The 19,785-nt window shown below is 36.8% G+C and overlaps 1 protein-coding gene and 1 non-coding gene across 7 annotated transcripts in view; one reads left to right on the forward strand and one right to left on the reverse strand.

The window, feature by feature from the left end:
* Positions 1-19,785, reverse strand: part of HERPUD2 (HERPUD family member 2) — a 42,129-nt gene that overhangs the window by 19,156 nt on the left and 3,188 nt on the right. The window contains exons 1-2 of one of the 6 annotated variants that reach the window (XM_060020713.1): positions 5,584-8,271; positions 943-1,103 (exon numbers count right to left, since the gene is read on the reverse strand). The exons of 1 other annotated variant lie outside the window; for it this stretch is intronic. In XM_060020713.1, the coding sequence (XP_059876696.1) occupies positions 943-1,103; positions 5,584-5,707 (285 nt within the window). In that variant the 5' untranslated portion in view covers positions 5,708-8,271. Of the gene's footprint in view, positions 1-942; positions 1,104-1,543; positions 8,272-19,785 lie in introns of those variants that run through there. 4 more of the 6 variants (XM_060020712.1, XM_060020714.1, XM_060020715.1 and 1 more) reach the window with 4 other exon arrangements.
* LOC132431406 (U6 spliceosomal RNA) lies at positions 10,317-10,423 on the forward strand. Its single transcript, XR_009520713.1, has one exon. It is a non-coding gene; the product is annotated as a U6 spliceosomal RNA (small nuclear RNA).

Below are 19,785 nucleotides of genomic sequence, written 5' to 3' on the forward strand. Positions count from 1 at the left end.
CTAAGAAATGGGACAAAGAAAAGAATTCAACTTTTTCTAATTATACAAATTTAAGGTTGGGAATAAGATGCCTTACAATGGGTAAAGTAAAACTCCCTTTAGGCACAAATAAGCAGAAAACTGACATAATTAAGAATTTTGTTTTTCCAAATTCCACTTAAGACATTAAAAGTTCAGCATATGGTAGCATATCTACTGTAGATATAATAAAATACAGATAATTACCAAATTATTTTTAAAACGAGGAAAACAAGGTAAATTGGAAGTTCGTATTTTCAGCCATAATGCAATCCATGTGTGACTGTCATTAAAAACCTTCAAGATTTTAAATGAGAAGGTGGCTGACTTTCTATTAACAGTCAACAATGGGATAAAATTCCAAGGTCACCAGTGTTGCTTTGCATTGTTTGTCAGTATTTTTAATCAAAAGTAAACATAAGATTTAGTTTACTCTTTACTAACATCTTGCAGGACAATTTATTGGTTTTAATTCCAAAGCCGTTTGGATTTAGTTACAGCTTTAGGTAACTATTCTTGTTTTTATTATTCCTGCCATTCTCATGAATACCTTCGTACATTTTTCAAAAACACAAGACTAAAGAAAAATCAACTCAAGTGCATGGAGATTCAAGTGCCATCTCCATATGCAACCCAAAATAGGAAATATGTTCTGGTTATCTCTGCCTTATTCTGTACTTAAAATAAATCTGCTAAGTGCTCACACTACAAGTATTAAGTATTTTAAATAAAAGCATTTATGTAGAGTCCCCATAAGACCTCCTATTTCATAACTGAGGAACAGGCAAATGTTCGTTGAATTCTATTAAAACAGTTAAATATTAGCTATATCAACAATTACTAAACATGCCAAATCCAAGCAATAACTATAACAATCTTCAAACAGACTACATATGCAACATGGCTACTAAAAAAAAGTCTTACATTAAAAATAACCATAGTAGAAAGAGTCATACTGAGTAATATCTGTGATTCAGGGGTCCTTAGGTACCAAAGATCAAGGGAAGATATAGTTGTCCTTCCAAGATACTTAGCTTTTAGGCATAATTTAGCTTCCCCTGGAAGTATTTTTGAGTGTACCATTCCTAAAATGCACATATAAAAATTCTTATATTAACAACCAAATACAACAAAGGATTTTTTTAAAAATACATATCACAAGTCTTGAAACTTCAATCAATACATATAAATACTGAGTGGAGCACAAACAGTAAATTATATAACATAAGTTAAATGCTAAGTAGATAATGACTGACTTAATCCCTGGACAAATGAATTATGTAATGCTTTGTAAGTTTCCAAAATATACTTATTACTTCAGCTGCAACCTAAAGAAGTTTCTTTGATAAATACTACAGTCATCATAAACTATCATTCTTTCACCAGCCCAAACATTTAATAGATACTTCTCTGTCATATCATTCTGTATAAAAATTATCAGCTCTTTCCTTACGAATTTTTTTTACTTTACTTTGAAACTTCTCAAACATACATAAAGTGGAGAGAATAAAATGAAACCCCTTACCATCTTCAAGAATTCCCAAATATCCAGCTCCAACAATTATCAACATTCTGCTGTTCCTGTTTCATTTACCCACCTACCCCCATTTTGTTTTTGGCAAGGAAGAGAGTTTTAAAGCAAATACCACATATTTCTTTTTGCCTGTAAAAAACAGAATGTATCTGTAACAGTTTTTTTTCCAACTACCCACAATATTACCACATTCAACAAAATAAATATTAATTCCTTATAATGTGATATCCAGCACAGCTCACTTTTTCCCACTTGCTCAAAAATGTCTTTTTAGGAATGGTTTGTCTAAATCAGAATACAAACAAGGTTCACACATGGAATGGGGCTTTTATGTCTCTTGTAATTTTTTAACAGCTTCCACTTCTTTAAAATTTTTCCCTAGCTATTTGTTGAAGAAAACATGTTGCAATCTGGATTTGGGTGACTATGTCCTCCTGGTATTGTACAGCATGTCCTGTACTCTCTGTATAATGAAGTTAGATCTAGAGGGTTGATTAAATTCAGGTTCTTTTTTGACAAGAGAACTTCCTGTTGCATCATATTATTAGCACACTGGATTGAGTGACTTACTTTTAGTCATGTTAAGTTTGATCAGTGGGTTCAAATGTTGTCAGCCAAATTCATCCCTTATAAAGTCTGCCATCAAACATTCACCTTATTAACAACCTAGATCCAACTGCCTAGATCCATTATTTCATTAGGGGTAGAAAATATTTTCTAATTCTCTAATTCTTTCTGTATTAGCTGTGCTTCTTCTAAAAGAACTTTACCTCATCGACCATTTGCTTACCTAGATTACACAAGAAAGACAGCAAAAATGCTCAATTTATTCCCTTAATCAGTTTTCAGAATGAGTGCCCAAGCAACCTCCAGAAGTGACCAAAAAGTTTTGGTTTAAGTATCATTGTGAGCTTGTGGAATTTTGTTTTTCAATGTACTGCCACCTGGTTGTTTTTGTTAATCCTCAAATTGCACCATCTTTGGCCAGTAGGAGTCCCTTCAGGTTGGATCCTATGTCACTTTGACATGACCTCTAAGAGCTTCCTTGCTTTTGGGCACACCAGGTTCATCTTCCACATTTCTTTCCCCAGGCCTGGAATCAGCCACTGTTCCAGGGGCCTTGATTCCTTTTAATGGGAAATGGCATCTAGAGACAAAATCTGGGGTCTAAGAGTGCTTATTGTTACTTGCTATTATTTCTAAGATTCTTCATTGAGGAGAGCAAGAAAATATGTATTTTTGAGAAAGAGAAACTTAAACCCTGAGTATATATTCATATTTCCAATTTTAATTAAACAGTATATGGTTTTTTATTTGTATCTCTATCACCCTGAAAATCTTTCGTGCTAATGATATTAACAAACGTATGCCATTAGCAAAAGTATTTATATGCTTTATCCTACTATGTATAATCTCAAATAATAATAACAATATTGGATGAGGTTTAAGATTTCTTGTCACTTTTTTCCGTCCTTAGATATATCCCATTAGGGATATGCAGTCAAAATACAGTTTTGAAATTACTTGTAATAATTCTTCTTACAGTTTTGTCACCATCCTGACATTGTTAAACTGTTTTGTTACCATTTAGGAATTTTTTTCTATTTAACTTTTTAAAATTATATATAACATACATGGAAACAAAGTAAAAATTATAGAACAAGGTACAAAGAGGTTTAGCTTCTGTTCCTACCCTCTTTCTCTATAATTCTGAATTACCCTTCTGTCATTTTTTAACAACATAACAAACCTGAATACAAATACACTTGTATTTCCCTTCTTTTCTCACATAAAAGATAGTACAAGATACTCCTTTGTACCTTGTTTTCTCACTTACTGTGCCCTGGAGATTACTCCTTAGCAGTATAAAGATGTCTTCCCCATTTTTTTTGACAGATGCATAATGCTCCATTACACAGAAATACTAAAGTTTACAATATGGATATTTGAGTGTTTCCAGGCTTTTGTTATTAATCATAGTGTCCTTCTTTCATACTATTCTACTTATTTCTCTATTCCCCCACTATATCCTGGAACATGGAGCTCCCTGATGATCTTCATAAAAGCAATCTTGGTGGAAGAGTAGGGTAAAAACTTAAGTGGAATGGATTCAAGAGAACAGGAGAGGAGTACAGATACAGTGAATATTCATAATTTATAAGGAGTTGTGCACTAAAGACAGGAAAGAAATAAAGCAACAGCTAGAAGGGAAGTGGAATCAAAGAGGGTCTTGTTTGTTTTACTGTTTCATGTTTTTGTTTTTTTAAGAAGAGAAAAAAAACATGTTTGTATGCCAACAGGAATAATCCAGTAGAAAGGAAAAACTGCAGATGCAGGAGAGAAAAATAGAGAATTTCAAGAGCAATGTCCTTGAGTAGCTATTAAGGGGTAGAATCTCATGTGAAGGAGCTGGACTTAGAGAAGAATATGGCAGATAGGTGAAGAAATGTTGAGAAACTTGTACATGATCCCACTACCACCTGTCTGTGTCTCAGTTTTCTTAACTGAAAAGTGAGGGCAATAATAGTACCTATTTCACAGGGATGAATTTTCACAACACTGAAAATGCACACAAACCTCTAAGAACAGGGCAGAACACCTAGTAAACATTCAATTAGCATGTGATACTAATCTCTAATACCTGCTTCTCTTACATCATGCTGTTTCCTGAGGATCTAATGAGAGATTATGTGAAAGTATTGATAAGTTGTATGACTAATAGCAGACTATCTTCATTATGTATAAGAACATGATTAGGACACTACTAAATAGGTTTGGTTAAAGTTGCAATAACTATCAGTTTTAATGACTAAAAAAGCAAGCCCTAATCCATGTTTGAAGAGCTTTCAAAAATCAGTTTAAAATGACATTTATAAATAACAAAAGGAAAGCTTTTAATTAATTTTAGCTTCTCTAAACAGAGAGAAAAGTAATTTGACATTGGTAAAAAGAAGTCCATGTCCAAAACATAAGTTACTTACCTTCAGATTTTTAGTGAAAGGATGTATTGGGTGCTAAGATGAAAGAAGTATTTACCAACTACTGCTTCAAAATGTAAGAAATCTATATATATTACCTGCTTTCTACATAGGTAACTTCCATTTTACTATTAAACTGTAATGGTAATGGAATTAATCATGTACTTTATCACAAGTATCACTTTTAAACAACATGGGGCATAAAAATATGCTATAACACTCATTATTTTGGACTATTGACAAATATATATATATATATATATATATATAAATAAATTAAGTACAATGGCAATCAACTTAGACAGTTTACTCCCGTAATTATTTAGTAGGTAAGTTTAAAACAATTTTTTTTTCACAGAAACAATACAGATCACCATCAGTCAGCAACCTCACAGATTCCAGAAGCCCATGCTTGAAAAACTTAACCATACAAATTAAACATATTTAGTATGATCACTTAGTTTAAAATGCAGGTACTAAATCTCATGAGAGTCAGCTACAAAGTAATCATCCTGTTATTTATATTGATAATTTTTACATCAAGATAAAATTAAAGATGTTGGAGATTGGTTCAGGATGGCAGAGTAGAAGGACGCATGCTCACTCCCTCTTACGAGAGCACTGGAATCACAACTAACTGCTGAACAATCATCCACAGGAAGACACTGGGAACTCACCAAAAAAGACACCCCACATCCAAAGACAAAGGAGAAGCCACAATGAGATGGTAGGAAGGGCGCAACCACAATAAAATCAAACCCCGTGACTGCTGGGTGGGTGACTCACAGACTGGAGAACACTTAAAACACAGAAGTCCACCCACTGGAGTGAAGGTTCTGAGTCCCATGTCAGGCTTCTGAAGCTGAGGGTCCGGCAATGGGGGTAGGAATTCCTACAGAATCAGACTTTGAAGGCTAGGAGGATTTGATTGCAGGACTTAACAGGACTGGGGGAAACAAAGACTCCACTCTTGGAGGGCACACACAAAATAGTGTGCGCATCGGGACCCAGGGGAAGGGGCAGTGACCCCAGAGGAGACAGAACCAGACCTACCTGCTAGTGTAGGACGGTCTCCTGCAGAGGTGGGGGTGGCTGTGGCTCGCCATGAAGACAAGGACATGGGCAGCAGAAGTTCTGGGAAGTACTCCTTGGCGTGAGCCCACCCAGAGTCTGCCATTAGCCCCACCAAAGAGCCAGGTAGGCTCCAGGGCTGGGTCGCCTCAAGCCAAACAACCAACAGGGAGGGAACCCAGCCCCACCCATCAGCAGACAAGTTTTACTTGTCTTTACAGACAAGTTTTACTGACCTCTGCCCACCAAAGCAACAATCACCTCTACCCACCACCAGTCCCTCCCATCAGGAAGCTTGCATAAGCCTCTTAGATAGCCTCAGACACCAGAGGACAGACAGCAGAAAGAAGAAGAACTACAATTCTGCAGCCTGTGGAAGCAAAACCACATGCACAGAAAGATAAACAAAATGAAAAGGCAGAGGACTTTGTACCAATGATGAAGGAACAAGATGAAGGAACAAGATGAAGGAACAAGACAAAACCCCAGGAAAACAATTAAATGAAGTGGAGATAGGCAACCTTCCAGAAAAAGAATTCAGAGTAATGATAGTGAAGATGATCCAGGACCTCAGGAAAAGAATGGAGGCAAAGACCAGAAGATGCAAGAAATGTTTAACAAAGACCTAGAAGAATTAAAGAACAAACAAACAGAGATGAACAATACAATAACTGAAATGAAAAATACACTCGAAGGAATCAATAGCAGAATAACTGAGGCGGAAGAACGGATGAGTGACCTGGAAGACAGAATGGTGGAATTCACTGCCATGGAACAGAATGAAGAAAAAAGAATAAAAAGAAATGAAGAAAGCCTATGAGACCTCTGGGACTACATTAAACGCAAGAACATTCACATTAGAGGGGTCCCAGAAGGAGAAGAGAAATAGAAAGGACGCGATAAAATATCTGAAGAGATTATAGTCGAAAACTTCTCTAACATGGGAATGGAAATAGCCAGCCAAATTCAGGAAGCACAGAGAGTCCCAGGCAGGATAAACCCAAGGAGAAACACGCTGAGACACACAGTAATCAAATTGACAAAAATTAAAGACGAAGAAAAATTACTGAAAGCAACAAGGGAAAAATGACAAATAACATCAAGGGAACTCCCATAAGGTTAACAGCTTATTTCTCAGCAGAAACTCTACAAGCCGGAAGGGAGTGGCACAGTATATTTAAAGTGATGAAAGGGAAGAACCTACAACCAACAACACTCTACCGGCAAGGATCTCATTCAGTCAACAGAGAAATCAACAGCTTTACTGACAAGCAAAAGCTAAGAGAATTCAGCACCACCAAACCAGCTCTACAACAAAAGCTAAAGGAACTTCTCTAAGTGGGAAACACAAGAGAAGAAAACGACCTACAAAAACAAACCCATAACAATTAAGAAAATGGTAACAGGAACATATATATCGATAATTACCTTAAATGTGAATGGATTAAATGCTCCAACCAAAAGACACAGTCTCGCTGAATGGATACAAAAACAAGACCCATATATAAGCTGTCTACAAGAGACCGACTTCAGACCTAGGGACACATACAGACTGAAAGTGAGGGGATGGAAAAAGATATTCCATGCAAATGGAAATCAAAAGAAAGCTGGAGTGGCAATACTCCTATCAGGTAAAATAGACTTTAGAAAAAAGAATGTTACAAGAGACAAGGAAGGACACTATATAATGATCAAGGGATCAATCCAAGAAGAAGATATAACAAATATATATGCACCCAACATAGGAGCACCTCAATACATAAGGCAACTGCTAACAGCTATAAAAGAGGAAATCGACAGTAACACAATAATAGTGGGGGACTTTTAACACCTCACTTAAAACCAATGGACAGATCAGTGAAACTGAAAATTACTAAGAAAACACAAGCTTTAAATGACACAACAGACCAGACAGATTTAATTGATATTTATAGGACATTCCATCAAAACACAACAGATTACACTTTCTTCTCAACTGCACATGGAGCATTCTCCAAGATAGAACACATCTTGGGTCACATATTAAGCCTCGGTAAATTTAAGAAAACTGAAATCATATCAAGCATCTTTACCGACCACATGCTATGAGATTAGACATCAATTACAGGAGAAACAAACGTAAAAAACACAAACACGTAGAGGCTAAACAGTACGTTACTAAATAACCAAGAAATCACTGAAGAAATCAAAGAGGAAACCAAAAAATACCTAGAGACAAATGACAACGAAAACATGACAATCCAAAACCTATGGGATGCAGCAAAAGCAGTTGTAAGAGGGAAGTTTAGAGCAACAAGCCTACCTCAAGAAACAAGAAAAATCTCAAATAAACAATCTAACCTTACACCTAAAGGAACTAGAGAAAGAACAAACAAAACCCACAGTTAGTAGAAAGAAAGAAATCATAAAGATCAGAGCAGAAATAAATGAAATAGAAACCAAAAAATAAGAGCAAAGATCAAAGATCAATAAAACTAGAAGCTGGTTCTTTGAGTAGATAAACAAAATTGATAAACCTTTAGACAGTCTCACCAAGAAAAAGAGGGAGAGGACTCAAATCAATAAAATTAGAAATGAAAAAGGAAGAGTTACAATGGACACTGCAGAAATACAAAGCATTCTAAGAGACTACTACAAGCAACTCTATGCCAATAAAATGGACAACCTGGAAGAAATGAACAAATTCTTAGAAAGGTATAACCTTCCGAGACTGAACCAGGAAGAAATAGAAAACATGAACAGACCAATCACAAGTAATGAAATTGAAACTGTGATTAAAAATCTTGCAACAAACAAAAGTCCAGGACCAGATGGCTTCACAGGTGAATTCTATCAAACATTTAGAGAAGAGTTAACACCCATCCTTCTCAAACTCTTCCAAAAAATTGCAAAGGAAGGAACACTCCCAAACTCATTCTATGAGGTCACTATCACCCTGATACCAAAACCAGACAAAGATACCTCAAAAAAGAAAATTACAGACCAATATCACTGATGAATATAGAATCAAAAATCCTCAACAAAATACTAGCAAACAGAATTCAACACACATTAAAAAGATCATACACCATGATCAAGTAGGATTTGTGCCAGGGATGCAAGGATTCTTCAATATATGCAAATCAATCAATGTGATACACCATATTAACAAAATGAAGAAGAAAAACCATATGATCATCTCAATGGATGCAGAAAAAGCTTTTGACAAAATTCAACACCCATTTATGATAAAAACTCTCCAGAAAGTGGGCACAGAGGGAACCTACCTCAACATAATAAAGGCCATATACAATCAACCCACTGCCAACATCATTTTCAATGGTGAAAAACTGAAAGCATTTCCTCTAAGATCAGGAACAAGACAAGGATGTCCACTCTTGCCACTTATTCAACATAGTTTTGGAAGTCCTAGCCACGGCAATCAGATAAGAAAAAGAAATAAAAGGAATACAAATTGGAAAAGAAGAAAAACTGTCAGTGTTTGCAGATGACATGATACTATACATAGAGAATCCTAAGGATGACACCAGAAAACTACTAGAGCTGATCAATGAATTTGGTAAAGTTGCAGGATACAAAATTAATGCACAGAAATCTCTTGCATTCCTATACACTAATGACAAAAAATCTGAAAGAGAAATTAAGGATACACTCCCATTTACCACTGCAACAAAAACAATAAAATACCTAGGAATAACCTACCTAAGGAGACAAAAGACCTATATGTAGAAAACTATAAGACACTGTTGAAAGAAATTGAAGATGATGCAAACAGATGGAGAGATATACCATGTTCTTGGATTGGAAGAATCAATATTGTGAAAATGACTCTACTACTCAAAGCAATCTACAGATTCAATGCAATCCCTATCAAATTACCAATGGCATTTTTACAGAACTAGAACAAAAAGTCTTAAAATTTGTATGGAGTCACAAAAGACCCCAAATAGCCAAAGCAGTCTTGAGGGAAAAAAACGTAGCTGGAGGAATCAGACTCCCTGACTTCAGAGTATACTACAAAGCTACAGTAATCAAGACAGTATGGTACTGGCACAAAAAAAGAAATGTAGGTCAATGGAACAGGATAGAAAGCCCAGAGATAAACCCATGCACCTATGGTCAACTAATCTATGACAAAAGAGGCAAGGATATACAATGGAGAAAAGACAGTCACTTCAATAAGCGGTGCTGGGAAAGCTGGACTGCTATATGTAAAAGAATGAAATTAGAACACTCCCTAACACCATACACAAAAATAAACTCAAAATGGATTAGAGACCTAAATGTAAGACAGGACACTCTAAAACTCTTAGAGGATAACATAGGAAGAACACTCTGACATAAATCACAGCAAGATCTTTCTTGATCCACCCTCTAGAGTGATGGAAATAAAAACAAAAATAAACAAATGGGACCTTATGCAACTTAAAAGCTTTTGCAAAGCCAAGGAAACTACAAATAAGAGGAGAAGACAGCCCTCAGAATGGGAGAAAATATTTGCAAATGAATCAACGGACAAAGGATTAATCTCCAAAATATATAAACAGTTCATGCAGCTCAGTGTTAAAAAAACAAACAAACCAATCAAAAAATGGGCAAAAGACCTACCTAAATACACATTTCTCCAAAGAAGCCATACAGATGGCCAAGAAGCACATGAATAGCTGCTCAACATCACTAATTATTAGAGAAAAGCAAATCAAAACTACAGTGAGGTGCTCGCTTCGGCAGCACATATACTAAAATTGGAACGATACAGAGAAGATTAGCATGGCCCCTGCGCAAGGATGACACGCAAATTCGTGAAGTGTTCCATATTTAAAAAAAAAAAAAAAAAAAAACTACAGTGAGGTATCACCTCACACCAGTTAGAATGGGCATCCTCAGAAAATCTACAAACAACAAATGCTGGAGGGGGTGTGGAGAAAAGGGAACCCTCTTGCACTGTTGGCAGGAATGTAAATTGATGCAGCCACTATGGAGAATAGTATGGAGGTTCCTTAAAAAACTACAACTAGAACTACCATATGACCCAGCAATCCCACTACTGGGCATATACCCAGAGAAAACCATAATTCAAAAAGACACATGCACCCCAGTGTTCACTGCAGCACTATTTACAATAGCCAGGTCATGGAAGCAACCTAAATGCCCATCGACAGACGAATGGATAATGAAGATGTGGTACATTATTCAATGGAATATTACTCAGCCATAAAATGGAACGAAATTAGGTCATTTGTAGAGACGTGGATGGATCTAGAGACTGTCATACAGAGTGAAGTAAGTCAGAAAGAGAAAAACAAATATTGTATATTAACACATATATGTGGAACCTAGAAAAATGGTACAGATGAACCGGTTTGCAGGGCAGAAACAGAGACACAGATGTAGAGAACAAATGTATGGACACCAAGGGGGGAAAGTGGCAGGGGTGGTGTGATGAACTGGGAGATTGGGATTGACATGTATACACTGATGTGTATATAATGGATGACTAATAAGAACCTGCTGTATAAAAAAATAAATTTTAAAAAAAATTAAAGATTTTGAAAATTCCTAGTCCTAAAACTATGAATCTCAGTTTCAGAAATACAAATACTCATCAAACCTTTAAACCTAATAGCACATAATCTATTTAACCCAAAATATAGCCAATTGAAATAGCATTACTACAAGCCCAGAGGCTGATAATCCCTTTTCCCCATGTCCTAGTTTTTTAAAGCCTATACCCACTCAACAGAAAAGCTGGGCAATGGCTAAGCAAGTCCCTCAGCAGGATGAGGAAACAGCATGACCAACAGCACCCTGCAAAAGGTTTGCAAGAAGAAAAGACCACAGCATTCACCATTTGCACCTCTGGAAGAGCAATCAAGGTTTAGAAAATCCATTAAGAGGCATTTGTACATTTCATTCATATCTTTAGCCACTGTCCCTCTCCAGTGTCTTTTGCTAACTTTTCCATCCAATTCTAGAATTTAAGGAAGCTTCTTCAGCTAAGATGCAAATTTGCTTTTCTATCCAAGGCCTTTCGCTCCCTCTCAGACCCAGATCCAGATATCCAACTGCTTGTTAGACATCTTACACTTTCAAATATCTTTTTTTTTTTTTTGGCCGCGCCAGGCAGCATGCGGGATCTTAGTCCTTGGACCGGGGATCATACCCAGGCCCCTTGCAGTGGAAACACGTAGTCTTAACCATTGGACCACCAGGGAATCTCCACCTTCAGATATCTTAATAGGCAACTCAATATCAAAACATCTACAGTGGTTCTCAATTCTTGGTTACCCAGATCTTTCCTCTTGCTTGTTCCCTATTCCGTAACAACTTGCCACCAGTTGTTTAAGCCAAAAATCTGGGCATTATCCTCAATTTTTCTCTCACCTTGTCTAACATATCTAACCACCAGCAAATCTTACGGACTCTATCTCCAGAAGTCCCTCTCAGTCCATTTCTTTCCATCTCTATTGCCATTACCCTAACCTAACACCACCTTTCCTGAACTTCTGTAATAGCTTCTTAACTGGTCTTCACACTGTGTTCTACAGTCAGTAAATAGAGTGATCTTTTAAAAATGTGAATCACTCCTGTGACTCTCTAATGGATTCCTACCACTCTGGATTGAATTCTAATTCCACACCATAACCAGATGGTCCCAGCAGATCTGGTTTCTCTCTCTTTCCAACCTCCTCTGATCATAATCTTTCCTCCTCACTCACTAGCCAAACTGGCATTCACTTAGATCCCCAAATATGCCAAGTTCCTCCCCAACTCAGACATCCTACCTGCAACAGTCTCTCCCAGCTCTCGCAGGGCTAGCTCTTAACCATCTTTTGGGTCTTAGCTTTAAAGTGACCTCCTCAGAGAGGTCTTATCTGATTTACAAATTTAAAGTAGAGTATTTCCTTTCACACACCCGGTTAGTTTCCTTCATAACACAAGCCATAATCTGTAATTACCTGCACGTTTATTTCCCTAAGTGGTATATGAGTGCCAAGAATAAACGAGGGTCCATATCTGTCTAGCTCATCCCCTTACTCCCAGAGCCTAGCACTGTGTCCTGCAGAGTAGATGCTAAATGCCAATTTATTAAATGAAGTGTTATGAGTCCAAAAGGGCTTACACAGATTTGGAAGACACACTTACTTGAAGTTCATTATATCAGTTATTTTACATGTAATCATTAAGAATGGAAATGAAGTATTTAGTCTGTGAACCACAATACTAGTTTAAAACACTTGCTGGTGCTAAATTCATTTGGTTCATTTCTGCAAATGGTACTGATATTAGCATATTATTATACTATTGAAGGAGCAATCATATGTTAGTATCTTAGTATTAACTTTACTCTAAATTAATAGTCAACTTCAAGTAAACTTGTATCTTTTCACAGCAAGGGGACATCAATTTTCAAAAAAGCAGAATATAACAAAATTACATGGTACTCCCCGAAAATACGTGAAGCAAAAACAAGTGTGGATGAGGATGTGAAGAAAGTAGAACTCTCATACATTGCTGGTGGGAATGTAAAATGGAACAGCCTCTGGAAAAGCTTGGGAGTTCCTCAGAAAGCCACCATATGACTCAGTATACATCCAATTCCATTCCTAGGTGTATACCAAAGAGAACTGAAAACAACAAATCCACACAAAAACCTGTAAAGGAATGTGCACAGCAGCATTATTCATAATAGCCAAATAGTCGAAACAACTCATATGCTTTGATGAACGGATAAACAAAATGTGACATTTACATATAATGGAATATTATTGGGCCATAAAAAGTAATGACGAACTGATACATGTTATAACACGAATGAACCTTGTAAACATTATGCTAAGTGAAAGAAGCCAGACATAAAAGGCCATATATATTACAGTTAGATTTATGTGAAATTTTCAGAATAGGTGAATACATATAGACGAAAAGTAGATCACTGGTTACCAAGGACTGGGGGACAGAGAATGGGGAGTGACTGCTAATGAGTATGGGGTGATAAAAATGTTCTGGAATTAGACAGTGGTGATGATTGTACAAATTTGTGAACTACTAAAAACCACTGAGTTGTACACATTAAAGGGCAAACTTTATAGTATGTGAATTATACCTTAATTTTAAAAATTGTTGCTTTAAATTGAATATTCAAATATCTTCAGATAATCAGAAGTAAAAGGAAAAAGAATTCTTTAATTTTACTTTGGGTGAAAACAGAGAAAAAGTTTTCATGTGCATAAATTAAGTAAGAAAATTTGAAATTTTTTCTACTAAAAAAATTAGTGAAAAAATTCAGTTTAAATATCAGTGAATTTAATTTAAATATCTGGAAAACCAGTGGTTAGACATGATAACAAACCACACAATAATCAACTGAATTTTCAAGTGGTTTGGATTATAATCTACAATATTAGGAAAATAACAGATTTTGAGATCTAAATTCAAATTCAGTTTAACTTGTAAAAGTGACACAATTTTATTTATCCAGACCTACTAACAGTATTTTATTTTATATTTTTTTGCGGTACGCGGGCCTCTCACTGTTGTGGCCTCTCCCATTGCGGAGCACAGGCTCCGGATGCGCTGGCTCAGCAGCCATGGCTCACGGGCCCAGCCGCTCCGCGGCATGTGGGATCTTCCCGGACCAGGGCATGAACCCGTGTCCCCTGCATCAGCAGGCGGACTCTCAACCACTGCGCCACCAGGGAAGCCCCTAACAGTATTTTTTACCTTGATGAAACATCCATTTCTGTATTAGTTAGGGTAGTAATGCTAGCTGCTATAATGAACCTCAAGATCTCAGTAGCTTAACACAATAAAAGTTCATTTTCCTCTCAATAAAAAATGTTACATGGTATCCTTTAAATATAAGAATTCAGAAGACTCAGGATTGGAAAATCTAAAATGAAGTACTAATTAAATTGTCAATGAAAATTTTCTTCTGTTAAGATACTGGCTACACAGATTAACATATAAATATACTTGACTACCTCTGTTAACAACACCACCATTCTTCCTGTTGCTCACATCCTACATCCAATAGTCAGCAAATCTTAATAGGTACAGTACTTTACCATCTCCCCTGCTCCACCCTAGACGAAGCCTGGTGATATATGGTAGAGCAGAGGCAGCTAAATTACCAAGTTGGAAACATTCTGTTGGCACTCTGAGTAGCCCAGAGACAAAACTATACCACTCCAAATAAACAGCTGCTTAACCAGCTGGCCCAAAAACTCTGCTACCCACTTAACAGAGGTTGCTAAAAACCAAGGTGAGGAAAGCTCACCTGCTAGTATAATATGCAAAAATAAATCCTAAACTGGGGAAAGATGTTTTCTTTCTAAAAGGTTTACATATATTTTATCTAAAGTGTCTGACTTTTTAATGTTTATTTAACTAGACAGCAAAAACAGATAAAATACCATGTATCCCTAATGCACTTAAAATATTCACAAGAGTCTAAGAGATGAGTTTACAAACCGAACAATACTCTTATATTTCTGGAAAGTCACCTAGTTGGTATCAAAAGATTAGATTTTTTACGTGAAGGACTAAATGGGTCTTTCGTAATTATGAATGGCTTAAAAAAATCATGTCCTTAGTATATCCAACTTCAACATAATTAAATAGCTCAGTAAAAGCAACGGTTAACTTACATATTAGTGCAAAGAACTACAGCCCAATTTCTTTTAAAGTGGTAATTATTAACATTTCAGTTCTTATATACAGTTCAGCCATAAGTGTCAAACAGCTTTAAAGACCTGGTTATCTGCACAACATATCGTTTCTGTGGGAAATGAATCCAGTGAATTTGTACTGAACATATCTCCCTCTCACTCCCACCTAAATCCACCCAATCTAAAGCCTCAGGAAATTCAGAAACATGTAAATGCAAGCAGAGCTTACCCAAACTGCCTCTACCTCTTATGCCCTTGCAACAACAGTAAACAAAACCAGCTTACAGAGCTTACACAACAATTTCCTCTGGAACTCCAAAGGGACATTCCCTGCTTAGCTGTTTCTACTGACAGGCCAAATCAGGTATACATACAACAGAGATGCCAAAATACATGACTGCTATGGTTCATACAAACAAGCAGGAAATGTGAAAAGATAGGGCAAAGCAATGTACTTGGAAGTCTTAAGATATTATGTTCCCATACCTTCCCTATAATTTATCAAAATAAAAATAACCACACACTAAGCTGACATGCATTAGAATGGTATTAAGACTGTGTTACCCATTCATCTGTAGCCTTTAGATGACAACCCATCTAAACACACACGCCTTTTTACAGTCCACTTACTTCTTTTTAATTTGCAAGTATATAACTGAGCTGGCCAAATCCCTAAATGCCTTTCTTCATCTTATTATATATAACCATCATATGGTTAAGACCTGAGGCTTGCCAAGTCAGACCAACCTGGGTACAAATTCCGATTCTACTACCTAAAGTTCTATGACCTTGGGCAAAAAAATCACCAAGCCTCAGTTTCCTCATCTATAAAACAGAGCTGATAACAGAACTCACAGCGTAAGCTGTCTATGAAGAATAAGTATGATAAACATATAAAGTGCTTACCAGAATGCCTGGTATACATAGCAACCTCTTAGTAAACGGCAGTTTAAAATCACAGCACCAAATATGACAGTTAAGTAAAAGCATTTAGGGGCTTCCCTGGTGGCAGAGTGGTTGAGAATCCTCCTGCCAATGCAGGGAACATGGGTTCGAGTCCTGGTCCAGGAAGATCCCACTTGTCGCGGAGCAACTAAGTCCATGCGCCACAACTACTGAGCCTGTGCTCTAGAGCCCGCAAGCCACAACTACTGAGCCTGTGCTCTAGAGCCTGCGAGCCACAACTACTGAAACCCGTGCGCCTAGAGTCCGTGCTCCGCAACAAGAGAAGCCACTGCAATGAGAAGCCCACGCACCGCAATGAAGAGTAGCCCCCGCTCGCCGCAACTAGAGAAAGCCCATGCGCAGCAACAAAGACCCAACACAGCCAAAAGTAAATAAATAATTTTTTTAAAAAATCATTTTTAAAAAAAGCATTTAAGACCATCAAATCAATATCTATTATGTGTGGGAATTCCCTGGTGGTCCAGTGGTTAGGACTCCATGCTCTCACTGTTGAGGACCTGAGTTCAATCCCTGATGGGGGAACTAAGTTCCCACAAGCAGCGCAGCGCAGCCAAAAACAAAATTATTATGTAAAGGAGAGAAACTTAAAGTTCTAAAAAAATCCTATTTTTAAAAGCACTGATGCTTGATTAAACAAAACATTACCTTCGCAGTACTGTTATTTTCCAAAAAACACATTAGAAAAAGGCAAGGAGTTAAACAAAACAAATTTCAGTCAGCACTCATTTTAACTTTCCATCAACCTTTGACAAGAGTCTTATAAAACAAAAATTATTTGTGTGTGTGGATTATAGCCCCTTTAAGTCAACAGTTCTGAGGTGGTTAAGCAAGCAAATTTTAAAACTGACCTGCTTACTTATGCTAAGTGAAGTAAGTCAGACAGAGATAAATACTGTATGATATCACTTATATGTGGAATCTAAAAAATAAAACTAGTGAGTATAACAAAAAAGAAGCAGACTCACAGATACAGAAAACAAACTGTGGTTATTAGTGAAGAGATGGAAGGGGGAGGGGTAATAAACAAGTAGAAGATTAAGAGGTACAAACTATTAGGTATAAAATAAGTTATAACGGGTATATTGTACAACACAGGGAATATAGCCAATATTTTACAAATTTTTAAAAAATGACCTTCCTAAATAAGGTAATAGAGAATTACAAAAATAAGACAGATATAAATCTCAAATTATATTATGAAAGCTACTTCCACTGACAATGAAAGTAAGACTTCCATCTGAACTGTAGGCAATTTGGTTATAGAATGTTATATTCTCAGAATAGAATCTATGCAATTGGTTCTATTCCTATTTCTTTAATTCTAACAAATCTCAGAGCAAGGGCACTATTTGAAAAGGTGCCAAGAGAGAGGAGGTCTATCCAGAACTGAGGGACATGTTCAACGGTCATTTTGACCTCAAGACAAAAATGGGAAGCAAAAGGATACAAGCCCCAGAAAGGTTTGCCTTCAAAACTGAATTCAGGGTGAGTCAGGTCCATCGTAGTTATTGTTTGTGTATAAGAACAAATAGTAAGAAACAAGATAATGAAAAAGGTGCCTAACTGGATTTAGAGGTCCTTATTTTTTATTTTATTTCTTATTTATAAAGTTTTCTCTAAGATAGTCCATTCTACTGGATAACATTAAGTTCAACCATTTTGATTTTTACATACCTAGTAAATAAGTCTAAACTAGACCAAAGTCTGAAACTAGTCAAGTAAAAGTAGCCCTCTTGATATCTTCACCCACTAGCAGTAATTACCTAAATTTCAGAATAATTATTTCACACTACAGGCCAATTTTAGGAACTGAAAACATAAAGTCATGAAGTGATGACAAATGTCATATTAGAATATGATTCACAATTATATACACTATCAACATGAACTGGTGCACTCCCCAGTTCTTAAACCAAGTACCAAACCAATTATCAATACCATTCAAAGTTAAACAAAACTCCACCAGAGCTCAGTTTCACACCTGAGGTTTTTAATAATGACTTTGTAATCTGTGTAAATGTGGCAATTGCCTTGCCTCCTAACTAGAAAACACTTTCCCCTTTTAGCCCATTATGGAGCTATAATCCTTTAACATAGTACTATACTACTAAGTACTATAATAATATAAAGCATTTAGAATCATCAGTGCAACAACAGCTGTGAAAGAACAGTTAAAAAAAAGAAAAAGAAACTATGATCTAATCTGATTAAAACTTATTAACTCTTTAAGAAAAATGTCCCTGTGAATCTCTTAAAACAGCTACACATTCCCTTACCCTCACTCGAGAGTGGACCATTCCCTTCCAGTGCTCCTACAGCACTCAGTATATCCCTCTTATATAACACTAGTACATAATATTGTAGTTATTTACTTATATGTCTGTATCCCCCACTAGACCTGAGCTTTTTAAGAGCAAAGGACTCTTACCACCTTTTTGCTTAGTATGTACATAGACCTTCAAATGCCAGGTCAATAAATTCCTAATTAAATAAATAAATGAAGCCCAAGAAAGTGTGCTTTGGAAGGAGGGGTATATTTGTGGTGGGTTTATTGAGGGGAGGGGAGGTTGAATTTAAAATATCCATGCAAATGGAGATTATCTGTGATTAAATGAAGTCAATATCTGACCATAAAGCTAAAATCTTAAGATTTTACACACTGTTGCAGAGTTTAGCCAGAATTCCATTAACAGCATGTAGGCATGTGACCTATCCTTGTAGAGATCCTAAAAGAACAACTTCAAATCTCCATTCTTCTCCCTCCAGCAGCTCTCATTTATTTTCCTAGAAGCCACCGTCCACAGGGATCAAGGCCCTCTACCTCCCCTGACCCATCAGATGCAATAAGAGCAGTGTCTACGAACTGTTCTACTTCACGCTGGGGAACACTTGCTTCTACCAGGCACTAAACCCTTCTCTGCTCCCAAGTCCACCCACCTCCACCTTTCTTATGCGCAAGGAATCAGGCATAAGAAATGATCTGTTAAACACCAAACAGCACTTGAGACACTTAAAAACAGAATCAATGTTAAGTAGTCATTGTGGGGGGTCATAAGAATCTAAGCTTCCTTTATATTAAATCAACAATATAATATTGCTTATATTGTTAAATTTCTCCATTCTAAATAACAACTTCACAAGTAAACTTTAAGGACTCCAATTCCTATGCTGAGGACTACCTATGGCTTTGGAGTATCAGTAAACAGTTGGTCTGTTAAACAACTGTGATACTTCAAATCAGTTCTAAGTGATAAAAAAAGCTAGAATGTGAGTGTGTGAATAACCTTTCAAAGTTTTCAGTGAAGTTCTATGAAAATAAACACATGTGCGCTTCACTGGTGGCGCAGTGGTTAAGAACCAGCCTGCCAATGCAGGGGACATGGGTTTGATCCCTAGCCTGGGAAGATCCCACATGCCACGGGGCAACTAAGCCCGTGCGACACAACTACTGAGCCCGCACCCTAGAGCCCGCGAGCCACAACTACTGAAGCCTGTGTGCCTAGAGCCGGTGCTCCGCAACAAGAGAAGGCACCACAATGAGAAGCCT

This window comes from Delphinus delphis, chromosome 9 (assembly GCF_949987515.2).
Source record: "Delphinus delphis chromosome 9, mDelDel1.2, whole genome shotgun sequence".
Classification (NCBI taxonomy): domain Eukaryota; kingdom Metazoa; phylum Chordata; class Mammalia; order Artiodactyla; family Delphinidae; genus Delphinus; species Delphinus delphis.